The 24,411-nt window shown below is 39.8% G+C and overlaps 1 protein-coding gene across 9 annotated transcripts in view; it reads right to left on the bottom strand.

Annotated features, from left to right (window-relative positions):
- Positions 1 to 3,445: 3,445 nt before the first annotated feature.
- The window catches only part of MAP2K4 (mitogen-activated protein kinase kinase 4), a 47,492-nt gene continuing 26,526 nt past the window's right edge, over positions 3,446 to 24,411 (bottom strand). For 5 of the 9 annotated variants that reach the window (XM_033139495.1, XM_033139496.1, XM_033139497.1 and 2 more), the window contains 10 exons: positions 22,562 to 22,657; positions 15,699 to 15,873; positions 12,088 to 12,207; positions 11,196 to 11,315; positions 10,532 to 10,583; positions 9,727 to 9,854; positions 8,296 to 8,373; positions 7,018 to 7,166; positions 5,100 to 5,145; positions 3,446 to 4,424 (listed from right to left, as the gene is read on the bottom strand). In XM_033139495.1, the coding sequence (XP_032995386.1) occupies positions 4,311 to 4,424; positions 5,100 to 5,145; positions 7,018 to 7,166; positions 8,296 to 8,373; positions 9,727 to 9,854; positions 10,532 to 10,583; positions 11,196 to 11,315; positions 12,088 to 12,207; positions 15,699 to 15,873; positions 22,562 to 22,657 (1,078 nt within the window). In that variant the 3' untranslated portion in view covers positions 3,446 to 4,310. The remainder of the gene's footprint in view (positions 4,425 to 5,099; positions 5,146 to 7,017; positions 7,167 to 8,295; positions 8,374 to 9,726; positions 9,855 to 10,531; positions 10,584 to 11,195; positions 11,316 to 12,087; positions 12,208 to 15,698; positions 15,874 to 22,561; positions 22,658 to 24,411) is intronic. The other 4 variants (XM_033139500.1, XM_033139501.1, XM_033139503.1 and 1 more) reach the window with 1 other exon arrangement.

The following is a 24,411-nucleotide window of genomic DNA, read 5'->3' as shown; positions in this document are numbered from 1 at the left end:
CTCTGTGCACTGCAATTCAGAAAGGTCGCACAATGTGGAAGGGCATGTGGAAGAAACAGTTTGTGGCTGCTTTGAATGGATCTGGCCATTTCCTGAAACTTTGTAAAAGTATTGCAAACCAAAGCTAATTACAAAACTATTTACCAAATGAGTGTATTTAATATTGTGTTACTGGAAGGAGTTGTTGGAAATCAAGACAGTACAAAAAGGACCACGTGCCCTCGTGTGTCTTCTTGGCTGAAGAACAGCCTGGACCAGGAGAGCTGTCTCTGCAGACCTCAATATGTGTAGAACTCCAGCCTCACTAGGGTGACTAAACTTCTGAGGTCAAATAGGGGAAGAACGAACAACTGGTTTTAATATTGCTGCATGTTGTATAAAAAAAAGTTTTTTTTTATAAGGTCACTATTTAAAGCATGAATTTTCTATTGTACAAATGTTCACACAGTGCACTGGTAGGATAGAACAATCCTTCACATGCTAGTTTTCTTTTACTTAATTTTAATATGCAAAAAGTTAGAAGTCATTCCATTGAGGCTTTTTAATAGCACTTGAATACAGAATAGTTTTAGGTGCTACACTGCCATGCGGTACAGGGCTTTTTATCCTTATTTAAAGGGATGCTGTCAACTATATATATATATATATATTAAAAAACCACACTGTAAATAAACACAATGCCTTACCTCTGTGATCAGCACTGCCGTACTTAATTAAAAGACTCCCTGTGATGTCACACTGAGTGCTTGTTTTGCAGTTATTTTTGTCATGTGCAAGCTTTAACAACAGTAGATATTCCAAGATTTCTTCAGTGCTCTATCCCAAAAGCCTGGCCAGCCTGGACTAGTTTATCTCTCATTTCACCTTTGCAAGCCGCTATGTGCAGAAAGTTGGGCAGAAAGTCAGTAATTTGTTCACTTAACTTCAAAGACAGGTCAAATCACAGCTTGTCATTTAACTGCTAAAGGAGAAATGAAAAATGCAATTTCCCCCTCTGGTCTACAAAATAAAATCTTTTTTTAAAAAAATGCCTCACCCCCCCCCACCCGAAATGATAGAAATGGAAGAGGCTGGTAACAGTCTGGAGAACGTATGATAATTTAGTTCAAAATGATTTCAATGAATTTATTGAAACCAGTAACATAAAAATACAAAACAGATGGAACAAGAAACAAAAGTCCCAAATGGCAGCTACCTTGTTGGGCAGGACAACTGATGAGAAAGATCTTTTGTGTTAAATTACAAACGTAACATAAATCAGCAACATGATGCTGTTGCCCATAAGGCAAATTCAAATCTAGGATGCACAAGTGTTATACGCCATGCATGAGAAGTAACTGGGTCATTCATGTGGTAATGTCAGACCTCAAATACAGTAGGTGCTAAAGATGAAAAATACTATCCAATGATTTCTCCCTTACACTGATAGAAACCTCTTTGATCCAGCAAAGGCTTCCAGCGGCAGAACGGGGTGAGAGGCAGTTTTTGGCAATTCCTTCTTCCAACCTGAAGTCTCCCAAAACATACTGCATAGGGTTGGGGGAACCCTTCATGGCACAGCAGACTGTGGAGGAATCAACAAAAAGGACACCCCTCCCCATTCTACTGATGGAAGCTCTGCTAGATTAAAAAGCTTGCAGTCAGCATGGGGGCACCACTGTGTAAAATGCATAGACAGCAAACAGAGTAATTGGTTCAGGGGGGTAAAAAATTGTTTAAAGGTCAAACAATGGTCAGGATCAGCTGAGCCTCTTGTATTTCAGTGGCACCCCCGCAAAGTCCCCCCCCCCAAATCCCTTTCGGTCCTTCTTGCAAACATTAATAAATAAGAAAACTTGGCCAGAGGAAGATGACATTTTAAAATTTCATTTAGCATTTATTGATTTCCCCATCATGTCTGACCTTATAGCAAGATCATATTCGGATCCTTGATTTATTACAACTGACCTGCAGGCCGGGGCACGGGGGGACGGGACCTATTACATTAACACTTTGATTCCATGTAGAGTATTTTAAATATAAGAGGAAGTCAAACCAGGAGAGGATAAAATAGTTGGAAGCTCTTAGAAGCTATCATGTTGTCAAACTCCATTTTACTTACAGACAATAAGGCAATATCCCCTGCACATCAGCTTCTCAATAAACTTTACATTTTTTTCTATGGTACAAGAAAAAAAATTAACCAGAGCTCACAATGTACAGTTCTTACACTATTTTCACAGCTTTTGAACACTATACATCTTTATAAACATATACTGTAATATAAATGCTGCACCCTTAATATATCAATCTATGATTAATATGCTAGAACAGTCAGTTTCTCTCAGACATCCACTGAGCCTGAATAGGAGCTACCTCCATTTGCGGTTGACTGAATGGAAATGCTCTGCTAACATATGTGAGAATAGAATGCAGGATGAAAGGGGCTCTAATTACTATTCAATTTTTGGCAGGCACAAAGAGGAAAAGCCAGGAGATATGCATATAGAGGTTGGGAACATCTGGATGAGGTTGAAAATCTTCCACCTGAGTGGATTACATTGAATAATTACTACATTAAAACAGTCCCAACCAGGGACTTTGCCTACCATTGGGCAAGTGAAACAGCCGCTCAGGTGGTTGGTGCTTACCTGGCAGTTTGGTCAGCTTCTGCACTTGTCATTTGCCTCAGGCAGCAAAATGTCTTGGAATGGCCCTGGTCCCAACTGGTTCCCATCTCAATACATTATCTCTTATGGTATTGACCAAGTTTTTGCCCCAAAATCCTATTAATCAGCTGGTATACTAGAGAAAATTAAGTTAACTGGTTATAGTAACAGGGTCTTGTTATCGCTGACCCACTCAATGGTAAAGCTTAATCCCTTACAATTCTAGTATTACATGTTAAGTAGTGACAGTTACTGAGATTACAAATAACTTTGGATTTAAAAAAAAAAACCACTTCCTCCCCCTTGTGACTTAGAAGACAATATCACACTGGATGCAGTTGAGATTACAATATAATTTGTTTAAAGCCCCCCCCCCCCCGGGGTCTGGCAATATAACCTCTGGGTTTCCTTTTTTCTGTCACATGCTTGTAAGAACTTAACATTCCAGTTCTCTTAGTTACCGTTGTGTTAGGAAATTCTTCTAATAAATGAATTCATCCACAAAATGAAAGCAAACATATTTAGCATCTTCTTTGTAATGATTTTGGAAGCCCAACAATCCAACTGATAGGGATGTGGGGAGCTTATTTGATCTGATGGTTAATATCAGAAATCCAAGTCATACTAGAGTTCTGTGGGAAGTTTCTATACAACTGGAAAACAGGAGAAGTTTGATGGAGATAAATTACAAATAATTATTAACAATGTAAAATAGCTCTTCACAACTGCGAACTGTCCCGTACCCTTTCAATGGTGAAAGTTTAGCCATGAGTTGGAAATCAGGGGTCACAAGCCAGTTAAATTCAACTGAGTGGTTTAATAATTCCTCAGGTAAAAGTCTTATCTCACCAGGTAACAATTTACAGGACACCTAGTTCTAGTGAAAAGTGGCTTGCTTGGAAAATGAAACAATACATTATTCTCCATGAGTTCAAACTCATACTCTCATGAGTTTAATTGTTAGCTCCTTTCAATGCAATGCTTTTTTATTTTTTGGTAAAGACATAGTCCATTTTACATGATCACTTCTTTCTCCCTCCAAAATATGAAGTTCTGCTGAGCCACAATTGTCTTCAAAACATATACTGTGACTGAAAAGCAACAGAATTTCAAATCAATTAATCTATTGCACTTTGTGAAGAAATATATATATTATCCCCCCTTTGCCTTTGTTGGCCTCAGAAGGTAAAAGTAGCTCATTTGGCTGCATAAAAGTTTCTTTCTCCCGAAGCAGTTTATGTTCAGAATCAGGCCAATGCCTAACTTCCTTTCTTTTATATTACCTGTAACAATTGGAAGAGTTTGAGAGAATAAAATCATTCCAGTAGCTGCTGAGAAGTCTCTGAGTCTAGAAATTAACTTTAGGTGCTATCCAATCATGGTCAACAAATAAAGTGTTACTTATTTCCACATTTTATGAATATGTCCACAAAAAGAGCAAAATGAGGTCTCTCTTTGACTGACACTAACACTGTGATCAGGTATTATTACATGGATGCACTTTATAAGTGACAATAATATACAGACAGAATGGAAGAAAAACACCAACATTATTGCACATGGTGTCTGGGCGAGCGTTAAAACACTGCAATACGGGGTGAAGATTCTGTACATCTTGCTTTTTCTCAGCATTTGCACTAGAGTTTTGACGTAGCAGCAGTATCAATCGACATACATTGGAGAGCTCGGAGTCGTTGGCATTTGATCCAGGATTTTACAAACATAGCACGCAACGTCCACTGTTCGCTCCTCATACATTAGGATGAAGGGATGTTTCTGGTAGAAGAGAAGGGAACAAAATATAGTCTCACTTTTGGAGCACAGAAGGTGCCTCTAGAAGACGTGTGAGCTCTCAAGGGTGCTTCCGTGCAACTTGGCACTTCAGGTGTTATGAGTTTTTGCGCTGAGGTACCAGCTGACAAGATTCAGTAGAAGGGGTCCAAGCATCAACATGGGCATATACACACAGAGAATGTAGGTGGAGTACAGTACATCCCTTGGCCTTACATTTTGGGGGAAATGTTTAACTGGTGAAGCAGACAAATCCCAAAATCAAAATTTAATTATACCAATTAAATATGCTGTGCAATTGCCAGAAAACTTTAATTCTCTAGATACACACACAACCCCTGAACAAACTAAATGTGGGCTTGCTTCATTGCTCACCACAGCAAAAGACAAAATAGCAAGCCCAGCCTCACTGTTTGCACTAAACAGGTAGAATGCAGCTCATATCTCACAAAATGAGAATAGCAATGGTGCTGCTACAGAATGCCTAATTATATCTGTTGGAAGCTGCCCAGAGTCGCTGGGGCAACCAAGTCAGATGGAAGGGGAATAATAATAATAATAATAATAATAATAATAATAATAATATCGTACCAAGCTTTGAAAGAGTTAAAGTCTTAGCCAGTTCTAGTCTCATGCATTCACAAATCCCACCATACTCACCAGAAGCTCCTTATACTTTGGCCTTTTGGACTCGTCCTTTGTAAGGCTAAAAAGATCAGTAAGAGGATTAGGGTGACAGAACATTAGCAGAAAAACACCTGAAATTAAGTGTTGGGCAGTTACGACATTGCACACTGTCAGAGTCTGCAATTCTATCACATGAATGCACCTATATGTATGATGATGATCATTAATGGTCATTTAAGTCACCTCTCTGTACAAAGGCTGTGGCTATAAAACTAACTCATACAGTGATAGTGGCCTGCCTTCTCTTTCACCCGGGGCGACCAGGTTTAAAAAAAAAAAAAGAGGGCAGGGCTTCTGCAAGCTGTGTAGGAGTGGGAATTCCAGCAGATGCACCATGCAAGGCAAGATGCACTATTGAAATTCCTCTTTCTACAAAACTATTAAAGATGCAGGAGCCCTCACCACCCTATTTCCACCTCTGTATTGCCTATTAGGCTCAGAGTATATTGAATGTATTGAGAGTCCCAAGACTGTTCTTGGTCTGCAGGTAACCAAGAAAATGCTGCAATATAACCAGAAGCATTCTGAACTCTGCAACCTATCGGTACATCTCTCACTCCATTGTTTTAAAATTCTGAATGCAGGAAGTACACAGCCTTTCAACAACTTCCTGGCATCAGGAAAGTTTCATTTTCCTTCTTTCTCAAGACCTGTGCAGCATGAAATTAACCCTTCATAAACAAACACGGGGGAACTCTAAAAAAGATCCTTCTTGCACTACCATAACCTGCCAATAATGAATATAGAGAGCTCAGCAGAGAGGAAAATGCCACAGTTGCTTTTTAAGGGCCTTGTCTCCTTAACGCAAAACCTGCTCCCCATCTTTCTAAGGAGAAAAGCACATCACTCAGCTAAAGACAGTCTGGTCCTGCCCATCTGCCTATAAGAAATCAGCTCAAGAGGCTAACTAATTGCATTTTAAAAACACTGCAGAAAAATGTCAAACCAACAGGTGGCAGCACATCAACACTATCGTGAATTCTAGGTGACTGTCTTGCTTTCATCAGTTTGTAAAACGGTACATTGATCATTCTCCTTTAAATACCATTCCTCTGCTTTCTCTTTCGTGTGATTTCAGCCTCAAAGGTAATTGTTTCATCTTAAAGGTATCCTTAATTACTCTAGCTCCTGCAAGGCTCCAAATCACCACTGATGTAGACTAATATACTAAACAATGTTAAGTTGCTCACATAACGCTTCCTGAGCCCATTCTGGTGTGCTAAATGTAACGAGAGCAACTGACTCAGATCCACTTCATTTTATCCACAGGACAATATAATAATTGTGCTGCAATGAGGCAAACACAGCTATCAACGTTCATTTAAAATATCTCAGCTACAAACCTGCAGGTAGGCAAATTCCCAGCAGGAGGGACTACGAAGATATATTCTGCAATTTACAGTGTGCACTCTATTTGATGCAATCACTCCTCCCTCTATTATGTATTGAGGAGGCAACAACAAACGGATCTCCAAGAATTAATTAGGGGATACAAAAGGTCTTGCTACAGACACAGCCTGACGAAAGGCCTCCCCACCACCCCGGTGCTATTTGTCAAATGTGAGAAGTCAGTAAGGAAGATCTGCGTTGCCTTCACGTTGAGTGGCAACTCAACCAGGGAAGGACATGTCTAAATCTCTCCAAGCCACCACTTCCATTACACATGCAGGAAATGTGGCATTAATTTCAGACTTGCAAGTGGCTCTGCATACTGCAGCTTTCTCCACAAAACCCACTTTCATCCTCAAAGGAGGAAAAATGCACCATTTCCAGCAACATGAATGCTCTTGGATGCTGCTGCCACATGTAAGTTGCTGAGGGACAGAGTTGGAAGCCTGAGCCAGAACCACTTACTAATGCCCTGAAGAGCCCCAGAGCGAGGCATACTCACCACAAGTTGACAAAGTTGATAAAACTTTGGGAGAACTCCCGTTCCTCTGAGTTACTCAGCTGTGGTGGGTCTCCCTTGACTACTTGTGTCAGTTGATCAAATACACTATTCCATTTGGGATAGGGGAACCGTCCTGTGGCCAATTCATACTACAACAAAAGAAAAAGCAACAACATGGGCTAGATTAGCCATTGTAAAGTTCATGAGGCCAGGAGGGTGGGAGCGAGGATTATCCCCACCAGCAGAAGCTCTGTGCAAGGTTTCAAGCTCCTAATGATTTAACAATAGCAACAAAACATCTCTCCCCCCCCAAAAAAATTAGCCAGCTGAAATCAAGAAAGCTTAGAAGAAAGCAGGAGATGGCTTGTGCCTGAGAAATAATAGTTCTGGTAATCAAAAGAGATTCCTGCACATAGTAGTAACTTAAAAGAGCTAAACCCTCTGCATCCTCACAGCTCCCCACAAACATCAATTAAACTTCAATTAAATTTAAAATGTTCACAAAACAGCAGGCAAGCACTTGACCTCTAAAACACATTAAATAATGGGGGGGGGGTATGTTCTGCATTAGCCCAAGCCCCTATTTTGCATTTTTCTCCGGTTGACAGATCTCAAGCTTCCCATAAAAAAGCAGAGGAAACATAATGTCTACCCATTCCTCCTAAACATACTACATGCTGGGGCAGGGCCCAGGGGCATTCTAGGGAAATGAAGGAGGTGGTAGCTGGAGTTCCTGGTTTCCCCCTTCAATACCATTGCCACCTGTCCCCACCCCTAGCCAGCTCCACTTTGGGGGTGGCTACTAGGCTAATGCTAAGGGTGTATGTGCCCAGAGGGTACTTTGCCCAGCCCCTTTGAATCTGGAACTGTCTCTGACTGGACCCAACCCTTGGTTTCTACCTTTCTGCTTCAATACACTCTTCTCCACTCCTACTAAGTTTGCTTTCTTCAGTGGTCCAAACCTAGGAAGGCTGGGCTTACATTGGCTCGAAAGGGGCACCAAGGAACAGATTTCCTAGCTTAAAGCATGGATCTTTTGAGGTTTAGCATGCATTGCTGCCCCCTAGTAACAGAGTAATGTCACTGCTGATAAAAAATAGCCAAAGAGGAAAGCTGAGCCAGGTCTGTTATTCAGGGAGGCAATGCAGGCTCTATCATAGCGTACATGTTCACAAGAGTAATGCCAGTTTAGCTTTTACTTCTCCTAAAGCTGCTTCACAAGCTGCTTTAGGGTTTTATCTCCAGCAGCATGCAAAGCCCTTAGCATTTCTCACTTACCAATGTAATCCCTAAGCTCCAGACATCAGAGCGGACATCATATCCTTGCCTGGATGCACTGGGGTCTATCCTCTCTGGCTGAAATTAGAGGAAGAATATCAGTTATATAAGAAAAAAAGACAAGAATTTACTGAAGAGGGATATGGAGAAGGATTCATTTAACACCAACTGTCCTTTCCATGATCCTAATCCTAATGCAGGGCTGCATGTACTCTATTTAAAGCAAATCAGAATCATGCAACACGGTATGAATTATGCAAATGAAGAAAACATTAGGGGAGATTTAAATGATTCCTTTTTTACCCACCCCAAAACGGCAAAGACTGGCCTTGAGGGGAAATCACTACAGCTATCCTTCTGAAATTTGTTGGTTTTTGATTTCTCAGTATTGAAGGGGTAGGAAGGAATTGGACTTGGATAAACACTGAGCCAAATTAGGCAACCCCTTAAGCATCTTTAACTGAGGCGGACTGTTTTCCAAAGTACTGAATCTGGAGCCTGAACTGAATCTGGTGGTCAGTGAAAACCCCTAATATGAGTCTTCTCAGGATAATTAGATCCCATGGTTCCTGCTTGGAAGCCATGGACAATTGTTATATACCAGTTTCATCACGGTGAAGTATTAAACATATTTCAATGTTTCAGATGCCTGAAGGCTAGATATTATTCTATATAAAATTACCCTCTTATTTTATTTGTGAATTTTATGATGTTGTATTGTTATGATTGTACTGCACCAGTCAATCTTTTGCAGCACTTTTGTCCAATCTGGTTCTGCTTGGCAAAACCATCTGCTATTAATGTCACAACTCAAGTGTATTAGTCTCACTTGGCTGGTGCCAGTATTTCTGAAAGAATATGCTTTGTTTCCCTGTTATCTGTGGCTTTGAATCTGGCATCACTTCTTTAAAAAAAACTAACACACCCAACTAAGAACAAATGGCAAAAGAATCTGTATTTTTGGAAATCATGTGTAACCATCTGTCTGTTATTTAAATGGCAATAGGGGGCATCCCTCTTAGACTAGTCAATTATTCTGCCATATTTGGGAGTTAAAGCTGTATTTTATTGATCCATGCCACCACAAGGCACCAACATCCTCATCAGAATGTTACTAAGCAATTCTCAGACATAATTTACTCAGAAGGAATTTCACTGAACTGTATGTTCCCCGTTTCCCTGCACCTTTGTATGGTAACCATCATGGCCCCAAATGTCCTCACTCTATTCCCGAGCCTCTTCTTCCCAGGAAAAGCTCTGATAGGAGCCACAGGGTTTTACTAGCTCATTATAGATTCCTCCTAGAAATGACCATCTAAATGCAAACACATAGAAAATGGATGAGCGTACAACAAAGGGAGTAAAAGAAAGGATTCCATTTCTATTCACACCTTCTCACCCATCACATACAAGTTTTCAAATCCCACTTACTGCCATGTAGGGCCGGCAGCCAGCATCTCTGGTTTTGGCAATGGAGTCTACAAGTTGTCCACTAATGCCGAAATCACAGAGTTTAATATTTCCGTTTCTGTCCAGAAGAATATTGGAAGGTTTAATATCTGCAACAGATGTGGGCAAACAGAAACATATTTAAGCAGATAAGCTGCAACAAAAGCACTTCAGTTTCTAACTGCTGAAAGTTACAGAGTGTCAGACACAAAGTCACAACTGAAGACAGCAACCACAACTGCATGTGACAATAAGCTAGAGTCACACCCCCCCCCCCCCCGGAATTAACAGGAGAAATAAATCAGGAACCTGGATTCAAGCTTGCTTCCCATGATATCCGAACTCAGGATCTCGGTTTGTTGCTCCCTTACAAATCAGGATTACTAGCCAGCCTTAAACCATGGTTTGTTGTTGTCTTACAAATCCTGCCTTGTTAGGGAGTAACAAACTAGGCACCTTAGCCAGCCAAGCAACCAATGGCAGCAGTTTTGGTGTGTGAGAGACTTCAATGGGAGAAACCCCCTCCCATAGCACTATGACCCTGTTCTCCACACAGAAACTTGTGACTATAAAATGTAATACCCAATGTGTGTTGTCAATTAGCTTTATCCTAATGTCAGCTTCCAACTGGTAGCCCAAGAGAACCAAACCTCACATGGACATAAAATGATCAAGTGGAATACCCCAAATAGTCGGGTCACAAATATATTTTGCATAATCTATAAGCGTGTGACTGCGTGTGACAGACATGCCACACAGTAAGAAAGGCAAATCCAGAAAAGCCTACCTCTGTGAATGATTTTCAAGTTTTCTTTTAAGTGGTTTAGTGCTTTCACAGTCTAGGAGAGAAATAGAAATTTTATTGAGAACAAAAATATAATAAAATGCCTGCTATTGCACAATTCAGAGCCAAACAATTTAAAGATGCATCTCAGACAGCTTATAAGGCAGAAATGCAGGCGCATCCCTTTAGACATTTAATAGCTATACCATGTTACAGTGTAGTTAATGCAAACAAAATGTGACAGAAATGGTTGTGTAAGACTGTGGTTTGTTTCCCACTTGTGCTAGCAGGGACCATGGGTGGTGCTGGGGGATGTGATAGGGGGAAGTGCACTCCCCAACCAAGGAGCTCACCCCCACTCTTGCCTCCCCATTGCTGGACTCCTGTCATTGACATATACTGCTATTTTTCTTTCAGAGATCTTAGCATGTGGGACACAACCCACCCACCTAGAGGTATATTTTGTGCTTTCTGTGCCCCTCCTCCACCACAAGAAAAAAAATTCTGAGCAGAGACTGAGCAGAATATGGTAAACCATTTGGCATGGTTCACAGCAACAAGCCTAAATAAGCCAAATCATCTCCCGCCTAAATCCTGGATTTGAAAATCAAAACAGAAGTGTGCACACACAAAAAGGCAGCAGTGAGAATAGAAAGTAAATACTTACAGCTAAAGTGATTTTGCCTAGAATTTCTTCTGGAATAACGTCATCTAATACACTATATACATATTTGTAAAATTTATCAAACGAGGTAGACATGAGCTCCATACAGATCCAACAGTCACCCTAAAAATAAAAAGCAGTAAGCAGGAAATGTTTTATTATTGTTAATCTGAAATACACATATGGGGTTGTTAATGTGCAACTCTTGCTAAGCTGTGATGGAAAGGGAAGCACAGAAAAGAAGGTCCTCGGACATACAAACCAACACCGATGCAAACCTCTGCCTTACTAAGAGAGACAAACCAGAACATATATATTTCTGTGAACAAACTTCCAAGTTGGTCTGCCTCACAAAATATCCTGCTTCCTCTTTTGTGAAATTACAATTCGTCTAATCAATTTGCTAGGTGGCATGTGGCATTTGAATACAATAGCAGTTGTCCATCCCAAAATACAATGGCACTGTGTTCCTTATGACCCCTTGAGTAGTTAGATGCTTACTAGGCTTCTCAGTATCTTGGGCCAGCTATTATATCTCAGTTTAACCTACCTGGCAGGGTTGTTGTGATAAAAATGGGGGAGAACCATGTACACCATCCCAACCTCAAGAGGAGGAATGTGATAAAAGTGAAATGTAATAAAAGGTAGAAAGCTTGAAAGCCACAAGTGTATAACAAATAATGAACCTTTTGAGAAGCAATGAAATGAAATAGGGCATTTTAGAGATAAAGCAGTGCTAACATTTTCTTTATATGCATCTCCCCCACCAAACTAGTTTACCCTTGCAAACTGTCTACTGCCTGCCGTTCAGTTAATGTGCTTCATTATCCATTTAAAAAGTCATAAAACGTATTAACTAAATCTGTTGCAAACTAAGCAGATTTTGAGTGCCCACCTCTCTGAAGAGTGCGCCATAAAACTGAACAATATATGGGCAATCACTACTTCGCATAACTACATCCAAATCCATTAAAAGCTGTTTCTGTTCCTTTTCATCCACTGTTGAACGAATTCTCTGAAATAATAAGAAAGGAAGAGATATTATAATTAAAGGAAACAGAACTAGCTGTGTTTGCATGTCACATTAATATTTTATTATGGGCTCACCCACATGAACCATGAGCTGCTTAAAAGCGCCCGTTTCACTCGTTCCACACTGCAGGCCAAACTGGGAGCAACAAACCACAACCCATGGGCTATGACATGTCATCTGAACCATTTTAATCAGCTCAGGTGAATGAACTTTAAATACTTAATTAGTAAAACATTTCAAGTGGGTTAGAAGGGGGACATAATTGTGTATTTTTAAGAAAAATAAGTAACCTCTAACCTGTAAGGAAGGTTAGGCTGAAGAACAGCAACTAGCTCAAGGACAACCAAAGAGTTACATGCCTGAGTAGGGATTCAAACCTGATCTCCAAGTTACTAGTCCAGAAGTCTAACCACCACACCTTGTCCAGTAGTTTAGGATGATAGGAAGACAGCAAGTTGGAGAAGGCTGACTTATGCTATCATTATCATGCAACAATCCATATTTGAGTATGATGAATATTCCCTTTTATTAGGCAGCATTGTCTTCAGTTCAGGACTCAATTCATGGGACACATTCCAGCCTAACAAAAACATTTGAGTAGGCTGCAGCGCAAGGCTGGCCACAGGTGTGGGTTGGAGAGGAAGCATGGTCTAGAAAGATTACTAAGGACCATATCTGGTCCCCTGGCCTAAGGTCCCCCACCACCTCCATAAAGAATATGATATGTTGGCAGCCAATCTGTGACTAAGGGCCAAACTGCATGGAACATTAAAAGTGTTTTTAGGCACTGTGTCATGTCACTCCTTTTAGAAAAGTTAACTGCAATGGATCCTAATCCTAATCCAGATTTTGATCCTTTACCCATTGCTATTTTCTAGGCAACCTCCTCCAGCACTACCCACAATTTGCTATCACCTTCTGGGGCAAAAAAGCTTCTGTATAGGGTGATGTTCTAGGGGAAACAGTACAGGACTAAACAGCTAACCTCTCTTCTAGCCCCAACCCAAAATCAGCATGAACACCCACACCCCCGTTTTTCTAAAGAAAAAGATAAGGCCAATTCTAAGCACACAATAAAAAAATGCTTTGAACATTAGCATGTAATATGGCCCCAAGAAGACACTTTACAAAAATATCCCCAGTTATAGCATAACAATATGGATCTCTATATGGTAACAGTTAAGAGTAACAAAAATACCATACCCTCCCCCACCAAAGAAATGCTGATCAAAGCCAATTGAGAAAGTTGTAATAGCAGGCATGGGAGGGTTTTGCTTTGTTCTGGAGACACTATACAATTCTTCTGGGCACAATTATTCTACAGCTGTAAAGTCATTACACATTCCAGAGTACAAATAGTAAGCAGTTCAACTGTTTGCCTAGGAAGCGATGGGCAGAACAGAATGATCCAAGTAAAGAACTGCCTGTTACGTAGAAGATGAAATGGGAACTCTAAAACACAACTGCAAATATAACATATTCCATCTGTCTTTCCTTTTTCCAGTGTTTCTTAACTCTCTGGCAATACCTAAACTGCATATAGGCCAATGCCCTCTAACCTTCACAATTCCCTTCTGCATGTAACTATTCCTAGCCTTTCTATACAATACATTATCCAATATTTGTATTCCCAAGGAATCCCATCACCAAATATGCAAAGCACTTCCCATTGTGCTCTCCTTGATTTCATGATCCCTGCAAAAACACAGTTTATCTCCAGAGTTTTCTGACCTTGCTCCCATTTTCTTCTCCAGAATTCCTCTCCTAATATTTCTGTACCATTCATTACCACATTTCCCTTTCTTCAGTGGCTGCTGGTATCTGCCCCACCTTCCTGTTTTCTGTAGAATTCTGTCTATGGAATCTAAGAATTATTTCTTTTCTTTTACTTTTCTTTTACTGGCCATCTATATATAATCATTTTCCAGCATTATTTTACCATAAAACAGCCACCTATTATCAAGACTTCCCACAGAAAACACAAGCTGAGCACAAATCAAGGTAGAGTGATCTTGGGAAGATCAAATTGGTTCCAGCGATTGTGGGAACCTCCAGAAAAGCGTACCTGGGGGCAGGGAGGAGATCGTCCTGTATGGCAAGCTGAGAGAATCATCATAATAGTGCAATGCTGAATTCCTATTATTATTATTATTATTATTATTATTATTATTATTATTATATACATGGGAATGGATTAAACATCACCATAATAGCAAAGTTTGAATGTGGCAATTGTGTCTATCATACAGATAAATGTATGACAGTTGCACTCCAGTATTTGCTGAAGTCAACGTGAAAGTTATGTGAATCCTTAAATGTTCAAGGACCCACTAAAGATGTATCAGGGAGATGTAATGTGATGTGTCTCTCAGGTAGCCTGTCCATTGTGTTTACAAATGTCCACCTCTGCATTCATACTTTGTGTGCTCTACTGCAGCATACACAAGTGAAACCTGGCTAACAAGCAAAGTGTGAAGCAGTCCACATTGGACGCAACTCCTTGTTGGTACTGACCTATTTATTTGGTAGCAAACCTTAATTTGTTGCTATTAGAAACCCAAATATTGGCCCTCAACAGGACTCAGCAGAGGCATGGCTACACAGAAAAAATATGGCATGCGCCACCATACAAATTCAGGGAGAGGGGGGAACAAGACAGAATGGATTCCTTGTAGGCCAGAATTCACTTATGTAGCTCAAAGACACAGATGCTGGAAAAAGCAGGGTGAAGAACATTTAATATTCCATAAAGCATACTGGTCATGCCCTCTTCTACTCCTATTATACTTGATGACTAGTGGCCTACATGTTATGAAACATGCCAGTATACTTGCTGATAACTGGACTGAGTACAGGGCTCAATTCTGCCTTCGCTTCAAGTTATTTTATAGCCCAGTGTTGTTAAAAAGAGTATTACAAGAAATGAGATGGATGCAGGTGGCGCTGTGGTCTAAACCACTGTGCCTCTTGGGCTTGCTGATTGGAAGGTTGGCAATTTGAATCCGCATGATGGGGTGAGCTCCTGTTGCTTTGTCCCAGGCTCCTGCCAACCTAGCAGTTAGAAAGCACACCAGTGCAAGTAGATAAGTAGGAAAAATGAAAACTATTGCAGCAAGGCAACTAGCTTGTTTCACAAAGGACCCTGATCTGTCCACTGCAAAACTGCATTTAAGAATAAGAAACCTGAGCTGGATTTAAATCCAGGAACCTAGAGATAAAGGGTCTCAGTATATATACAGTGTTTGTGTTTAAAAGATGCTTACATATAATAGATGTTCTCCTTAAATTTTACAACCCATAATTTTACAAACCAGTTAAGTATTTAATAACACTAAACTACAAGCCAAAATATACAGATAGTGGGGGAAAGCAAACAATTACTGAGCGCAAGATGGATGGATATTAAATTATCCACTATATGTTGCCCCTGCAGTTGGAAAGTTCATACAAGAATAATTACGGGCATCACCTACTTTAACAGCCATAATTTGCCCACTTGGTTTGTGGACCATTTTGTTGACAGAACCATAAGCGCCTCGTCCAATTTCTCCAAGATCTTTCAAGTCCTCTGCAGTAAAATCCCAATGTTGTTCAGGGGAAATCTTCAATTTTCCTGATGATTCAATGCTGTGTGTTCTCAGTCTCTCTCTGCCAAAAAAAAAATTGGGAAGGAATTTTGCCACATTTTATATCAATTGAAAACTTTCTTTCTTACAGCACTGATTAAAAGCATTTATACAGAGTAGTGAACTTAAAGCTAATGCAGTAATATTCTTTCCATGAAGGATCTAATCTAGATGGAGGTAACAGGGCAGGATACTGTAAACAGTTTCACCTAAAGCAACTAGATATTTTTTTTAGCTATTAATCAAGACCATCTGTCTCTTATATTGCAATAACTGTATGCCTATTTCTGTGGCTGTTTATAAATTCCTGCATAAAACTGTATTAGATTCCTATGAAATGCAGAAGGATAATATTAGCTATGCTACATAACATAAAGCAACTACATTCTTCTAGAGTTAAGTTTAGGCTGCTGATTCTCTTTCCCCTTTTATTGCCTGCATTGATAACACCATAAAGAAAACCCATACCTGTGGTTGCTGGGTTTCCGAGAAGAGTTTATAAATATTAATAGAAAACAGAAAAAATGAAGGGATCACGTCTTTCTAGTTAACTCCAAAAATACATGCAGAGCCAATATTCTGTCAGTGTATTTTTGAAGTAAAAGATTATTAGTCAAAAAGCCACAGCCGCTGGTGCATATTTTAAGGCTAAAAGAAGTGTGCAGAATTTTGTGTCAGTAATAAAGGATATTTTTTACTTTGGGTTGAACAGACTTCCACAGCTGTGTTAGGTTTCTTTTCTTGCTGGACAAGTGGTTCTGCATGAAGAAACACAGTTTTTCTATTTTTGTTTTCCAGTATGAACAGTGCTCATCTCAAGACAAATGTGAATGTCTCCAGTATCTTCTACCCATCATTTTTACTGTCAAATGTTTGAAAATGAAGCTTACTCTGTAAGAGGAAGGTCTCAAAGAATTCAGTAGGACATTTATTTATTTATTTATTTAGCTAGCATGTTTAGGATTGGACTGTTAAAACTCTGGGCTCCTCAGCTGCAATTTTAGAAGTGCTTCATAGTTTTAAAGCCCTTCCTCTCAGCCCTGAACCAATGAACTTGTCAAACCTGATAGCTGAAAATTTAATGTGGATATTTGTACATTTATCACAAACTGTGATTATGGTAAGAGCAGAGAATACTTGTTCAACTTCAGAAATAACCACTCAAGTAAAATTATGGGAAATCAATCAAATTACTTAGCCAACTCAACAAAAGCACTGCAATACTAGTTTTGGAATAAGTCCAAACATGAATTCAGGAAAGACCCTCTAAAACCAATGAAAGAATATTAGATGGCAAAAAGGCTTGATCTAAGGATTTTTAGTTCCTATACATTGGCTCAATTCAAACAGAGCCTTGGGCTTGTACACACCTTCCTTTCCTTGCAAACTCTTACATATCCTCTTTTGTGGCAAACCAGTTTGCAGTTGTGTCCAAACAGGCAAAAACATAGTTTGTGCAAACCAAAGTTTGTCTACAATCTGAAATGCAAACCATGGTTTGATCATGGCTTACAACTGCAGTTTGCCACAAAAGAGGAAATACAGAACGGTTCAAGACAAAGGCTTGGCATTACATAAGAACACCAATTCCTGAAGATGATGAAATATCTCTCTCCCTTCCTCCAGCACCCCCTGATCTTGGTATGTCATCTTTAATATAAATTCAGCTATACAAGATAAATATAGAGGCAACATAATACAAAATAGTCTATCAGCATCTCTGAATTCCTGTCTGTGTCATAAATAAACCACCTACAAGACCTTTCTACAAAATGTTAATGAATGAAAAAGGAAAAGAAAAGAATTTAGAAGCTGAAAGAAGCTGAAACAATAAAGAATAAATAGAAAGTCAATTGTAAGCTTCGTCATTTGCACCTGCTAAAGATAAAGCAATTTGTCTTAGAAATCACATAACACAGGTGTTGGGAATTAATTGCTCCCAATCTGCTAGCACATTGCAGAATAATGGTAATATGAAATACTCGTGCTTTTAAATAAACCTGAGAAAAAACAACCTATAGGGAAACAGACACCCCAGATCCTACGAAAAAGTAAACTATGTCCTGCTAATTGTCTTCTGCATCTACAAGGCTGAACATCCAGAACTTGTTTACAAAAACTGACATTGCTCCCTAAGCCTGCTACTCCTAGGATACTGAAAATTCATATAAATAATATTGGCATCATTATAGTATGACTATTTAGGGGGGACATTATGGCTAGTTACTTAAATACCCCAGAATAACAAACATATAAGAAGAGCATAGCTCACCACCATCTTACTAAAACAAGATTTCCAGGACTTGAACATCAGTGACATGTCGAAGAATTCAAATGGCTTGTCCCCACCCTGATAACCTTGGGATAGATGTGGCCAAACTGTCACAAGCCTGAGCTGGTCAGCTAGGACCCTGCCTCCCTCTAGGTTAACTAATGAATAAAACAATATCTAACAGGTTTCCTTGGAATTCCAATACAGTGGTGCCCCGCTAGACGAAAATAATTCGTTCTGCGAAAATTTTCGTCTAGCGGGTTTTTCGTCTAGCGAAGCGGCAATGACAGCCGCGCTTTCGCTAGACGGAAAAAAAAGACGAAAAATTTTCGTCTTGCGAGGCAGCCCCATCGACAAATTCTCCCATCAAGGGAGAAAAGTTCAATTCTGTGCCTCATGGTGTCTGACATCTACAAGAAACCATTGCACAAGATTATTCAGGGTTTTGGAGAGCTATGTAATCAGGAGTTGATAACACCCAACTCCAACTGTGTACAGTGGTGCCTCACAAGACGAAATTAATTTGTTCCGCGAGTGCTGTCGTATAGCGGAAATTTCGTCTTGCGAAGCACGGTCGGAGGAAGTGCGGCTTTACGAACAAACAAAGAACGTTTTGCGAGTTGCGGCCATAGGGAGATTCGTCTTGCGAGTCACCCTTTCGTTAGCGAATGCCTTTCGTCTAGCAAGTTTTTCGTCTAGCCAGGCATTCGTCTAGCGAGGTACCACTGTATAGGCATGGGTACACAAGTGCCAAACCACGTAGAGGGACAGAAGCATGCATGCAAGCTTGACCCTCAATGTCACTGCACATGCCCCTTCCCTGCTCAGTCTCCAAATGTTCCCATCTTGTATATGGATTCCTCCCACATTCACTTGTACATGATTGATCACAAAGAGAGTTGTACTTGCATTCACATGCAAGTACACAGACCTTCCCTACACAAGAGAAGGTCAGGGACTGAGTGAGGGAAGTGTGCATGATGAAGTTGGAGGCAGGGCTTATACATTGGACTCAGAATCCCTACACAATTTGGTGCTTACATATTCAGACAAGGACCTGAACACATCTCCCATCTCTCATTTCCATTTCAGTCCTAGTAGAATCAGTGACTGAGACTGGTAATGCACTGCTAAAGGAATTTAAACCTAATTCAGACAAGATTAGTTGATTAGTGAAGCTGCTGGTTCATACCAGACCTTTCTTTTTCTACAGGCATATTGCCTGTTTATTTTATTGTTTTAAACGTTTCTGACTCTCTGGAAAGGAGTATTTCATTTCCCCCTCCCCCCATCTTACCTTCTGCTAGAGTAAGCCATCAGATATGGGCAATTTACAAGGATATACCTCAGTTTCTTGTAGAATGAGAACCATGTGCTAGTTACTAAGGCCAATCTAGAAGGCATACAAGTTGCTAGATAGCTGCTGAAACAGAACTCAAAGGCTTGGGAGAGGTATACAGCTCCAGCTAAAACCCCAAACTTTAGCATTCTTGTTCTAAGGATGATAAAACTTTAACAAACTGTGACTCAATGAGAAATACTGACAGGGCAATTATACACAGATGCATCTGCAGGTGATCAGTGCTGCCAATCACACATTGCCAGTGGGATCCCAGTTCCCATCACTACTATTCCATGCAGACTAATAGTACTGAGGGAAAGAGCTGTTTTTTTATGGCAATACCACAATAGCTCTAAATCCCCTCATCAGAAATATCATACGTTAATGCTTCCTGATTCCATTGTCACCAATCAGGGCATTATGTAGAAGGGGGGCCCCCTTGTGAATGAGAGATCTATGAGCCCAGGATCTCTGCAAAGTAGTAAAACCTTAACAGCAGCACATTGCAAGGCTACAAAGCAATATTCTAGTACAGGAAGATAACATAGCACGACCTTGCTCTTAAGGGTTTGGAAAGCCAACTGGATGGAGGGCAATTCTCAATACAACAGTTCTCAGAATTTATAGATTAACAAAAGAAACCAATTTTAATTCTTTCAAGGTTTATAGAAAGCATGTGTACGTGCTGTGGTTATAACAGTACACTTTGCAACAGACAATGGAACAAATACCAGTAGTCAAATCTATGGCAAAAGAACATTTTAAAAGGCCTTCATGCTAAGGGGGCAGATTTACCATGAGAAGGAGTGCTACGGAGCTTGAAAACCATTATTGCAACACTTGTAAGCGCTTACGCTAGTAAAATCATTTGCCAATTTTATAGTATGACAAAAAAAATGAACGAACTACCAGCAACTGAAAGGACACAGAAATAATTTCACAGGCATGAGACCATCAACAGCCAACAATCAGAGACAGTATTTCTTTCCCAAGAGGCAAGGCATTAATATTGCTGCCCTGGCAAGACAACATGCACTCTTGAATCCTGCTTGATCATTCTTGTTTGCTTTGCCCAAATTTTCCAGCACTGGCACAAGAGGTATTACAGATGTGCTGGTAAATGACATCCATACTGCTGCAGGTGCCTAAAAACTGAAGCAGAAAAGCTTTGGGACAAAATTGCCTGTCCCTCTTCATCACAACAAAGAAATATATCAAACGATGTAAACGCATCCTATAAACAATGCCACTTTTCAAGGCAAAGCATCATAGTCTTGGCATGAGACCCCAATCTCTGTAGAGAAGAATCTTGTGCATGGATGCCCAGGGAGCAGAGCCAGTGATGTGCCTGATTCTGTGCATAAGATCAGCAAAGTGGAGCCTTCTTCAGGCAATTATAGCATGGAGGGGACTGGTGTGTTTCCTATATACGGGTGTGTGTGTGTGTGTGTGTGTGTGTGTGTGTGTGTATATATATATATATATATATATATATATATATATATATATATATATATAGACTGGCTTTCGATTGTTGCAACAAACAATGGCAACAACAAAATGATCCCTGTGGAAACCAAGCTGAGGGTGTGGGGGGGGGGGGGGGATGCTATATGACCAAGTATATTTTTGTAAGGAAGCACTAGAGGCTCTTTTCACTTCCAAAACTTAAAGGCAAATTCCTGGGCTTAACCCACTTCAATTATAAGTTTGTGTCTTTTATACCTGTCTCCAGTTCATGGGTCTAAGGAAAATAACAAATGAGTCCCCAGAGGCCTGCAGTCTGCTACCCCAAACCACTAAGTTACAATTTCACATTCAGCAAAAAAATATTTGAAGGAATTAGATTCTCTTATCATAACTTTTTATGGAGTTTTAAGTCCGATCTAAAATAGGGTATAAAAATACAATTTCCTTTATATGAGGATTGGTTTAATTTCCTAAATTACAAGTTTCACTATTTCTTGTTAGTGAGTACGAGGCAGGGGACCTTAGAGAAGACTCTTTATTCTCCTGGAAGGGTAAACATGGAACTAGTACAGTTATTTCCATTGTTCGGGTGAGTGGCTTTAAGGTCACACCATTTTAGTTACCCAGAAATGTACTGCATTGCCTGACTCAGAAATTTCAACCTGATGAACTGCACCAAATCGATGAAAATACTTAATCTTCTCAGAATGTTTCCATATACTCCACAACTCGCTACAATGTCATGTTAAAACGTTTTAGAAGTTCTCAAAGCCAATATTAATTACTTATGAATTAAGAGGATTCAGAACAAAATCTAACACCCCTGCAATGGACGGCAACTCAGGACTCATCTATACAGCTGCAAAGAAAACATTCTGAGTGTGTTTTAAGTGCAATATACAATGTGACACTAGATGGTGATGGTGAGCCTTATGGAAAATTCAATGTATTTTTAAAAAAAAGACTTTTAAAAAAAGCATTTTCAGAACGGTTTTTATAAGTGTGTAGATTCCACCTCAATTGTGCCTCAGGCTTACTTCACCAGAAGCATATGTTTCACTTTCATTGGTCCATTAATTGTTGGGGGGGGGGCTGTTTTACAGATCAATAGGTGTTGGAAGTATTGCAGCTACAAAAATGAAATAATACTTCACAAAAGATAACTTGGTTCACAGGTTTTAGAGCTGTTCTATCAGTGAAGGCTTTTTGGAGGCAGTCTGCAACAACCTCATTACACCTGCATCAACTCCATCCATTATGGTAGACCATGCTTGAGAAGTAAATATTTACGGTTTTAAAAGGAGAGTTTTTTGTAAATTAACACGTGTCACCCTCTGAATACCAGCACCCTTAAAAAAAATACACTGCCTTTCTAGAGCCAATGACAGTAACCTGGGACAGAACACTGGGAATTGCAAGTATGAATGTAGCAATAGGTTTTATACAATAATAATTAAACATATGTTGAAAGTATTTAATAATTAATTTAAATATATATCTTAATTCACTCATAATATGACAAATTTCTGCAAGGATCTATATTGGTGTTCATGCCTTTTTTCCTTTCTTTTGCTTTTTCTATTATGAAAATATCTGACAACGGGGCTAACAGACAGTTACGCTTACTGTAGCCTGCTGGACAGTTTCACGATCATCTCCGCTTCTCTCCTTTTGAAAGTGAACGGGGCAATGTGATTACTACCCATTGTTGCTTGTGTATCACTTCAGCCAGGAAAGAGTTGTAAAAATGACAGGAAAACACAGTGCTGTTATCACATGACACAATAACACATACACACATAGTAATTGAAAAGACAGACTGCCTTTTATATACAAAATGAACACATTTAAGTTCCTTTTTAAGGGCTAGTCTATATCACTCCTTTTTTGGAAAAAGAAAAAAAAGAAAAGTGTGTGGCAGTTAATTAAAGCCTTGTTGAAACCACTCATACCAATGCATGAAAGCCATGGAAGGCTACAATCTGCTACAAACTTACTTGAAAGTAAATCCCTCCGAAATAAATGGGGCTTACCTCCAAGCAAGACCATTTAGGAATAGCATGCAAGCCTTAATTTCAGATGCAGTATTTCCTTTTGTCCTATGAACTACCTGCAATAAAATTGCTAGCTAAAATTAACTAATTAGTGCCACAGACCTTCTTTGTCACAATTTGCTATATTGCTTACCACTACATTGCTTCATCATATTGTTTTGATAAAGGTAAATTTCTTACCTGAAAACTAGTGCTTGTGTCTTGGATCCACCAATCAGGAGAAGTAACTATTACCCTACTTAGTTACATTGGAGTGAACTGAATTCTTCCCTAAGAAATTGGAAGAGCTAGAAGCTAGCTTTCATTGTCCACTCTGTGATTGCGTGAGGAACAAGGAAGTTTCTGGATCCGAATCTCTCACAAGTATTTCCAGGTAAGAAATCTCCTCCACTAACACTAACAAAACCTACCCCTTTGCAGGGGCAGGACAAACCGGGGGGGGGGGGGAGATTCAGTATGTTTACATACATGAAAACCAACAGTCAAGTTAAGACTGTTAGGAAAAGGGATGTATCAAAATCTCCTTGAGTCCTCTGCTAATTAAGGAGAGACAGAGAGCGGAACACAGAGATCTGCCATGCTGCTTCTCTGATCTGATTCTTAGGAGTCCCCCCCCCCCAAAAGAAAACCCAACCAGAGGCTCACAAGTAAGAAGAGAGAAAGTAAATTCTTCTGATCTCTCAGTAGTGTTGAGGTTTCCAATATGAATGGAGGGTGGATACAATGACAGTTCCTGGAAATTCAAAAAAGTAAGAGAAAGGAAACCAAGTCCTTAAGGCATCTTGTTCAAGGATCTAAGGTGAGATACACAGGATAAATAATGCCTTTGGCAACTGCAAGGGTTGTACCACTGTTCTTAAAGCAACGTGTATATGAAAGCATCCTTCCAAAGATTAAAATGATAAGGAACCTTATCTAAGACAGTGGAGATGAGCTCACCATATCTGATAATCATTCCTGCGATCTCCATTTTCCTCTATTGTGAAATATAGCGAACTGTAACGGTTGGCATGGAGACAGTCTTTACTCAAATATAATAATTCTACAATTCTTGTAAAAAAAATGTACTGCAATTAATTCTCTCTGCATAGATTTTTACTTTTCTAAATTCTGAACCAAGGAAAAAGAAAAACCTGAATTGGAAGATGCCTGCCCCAACCCTTGAGGGCAAGTTTGAAGCTGCATGAAAAGGAAATTGGGCGGGGGGGGGCAGTTCTCCAGCTAGAGTCTTAGAATACTCTGGGGCTGTTCAACACAGGTACTCTGAAGAAGAAAGCTTAGGAGGAACTTGCCAAGTCTAGTACTTCCTCTTCTATTCTAGATGCACAGAATCATTAGGTACTTTGGGACTAAAGTCATGTTCCAGCAGACATGATTTAATTATGGCCAATTCTCCATTGCTCTGATTTAAAAAGGGGGGGG

This window comes from Lacerta agilis, chromosome 2 (assembly GCF_009819535.1).
Source record: "Lacerta agilis isolate rLacAgi1 chromosome 2, rLacAgi1.pri, whole genome shotgun sequence".
Lineage (NCBI taxonomy): Eukaryota > Metazoa > Chordata > Lepidosauria > Squamata > Lacertidae > Lacerta > Lacerta agilis.
This window is presented reverse-complemented; position numbering and strand designations above follow the sequence as displayed.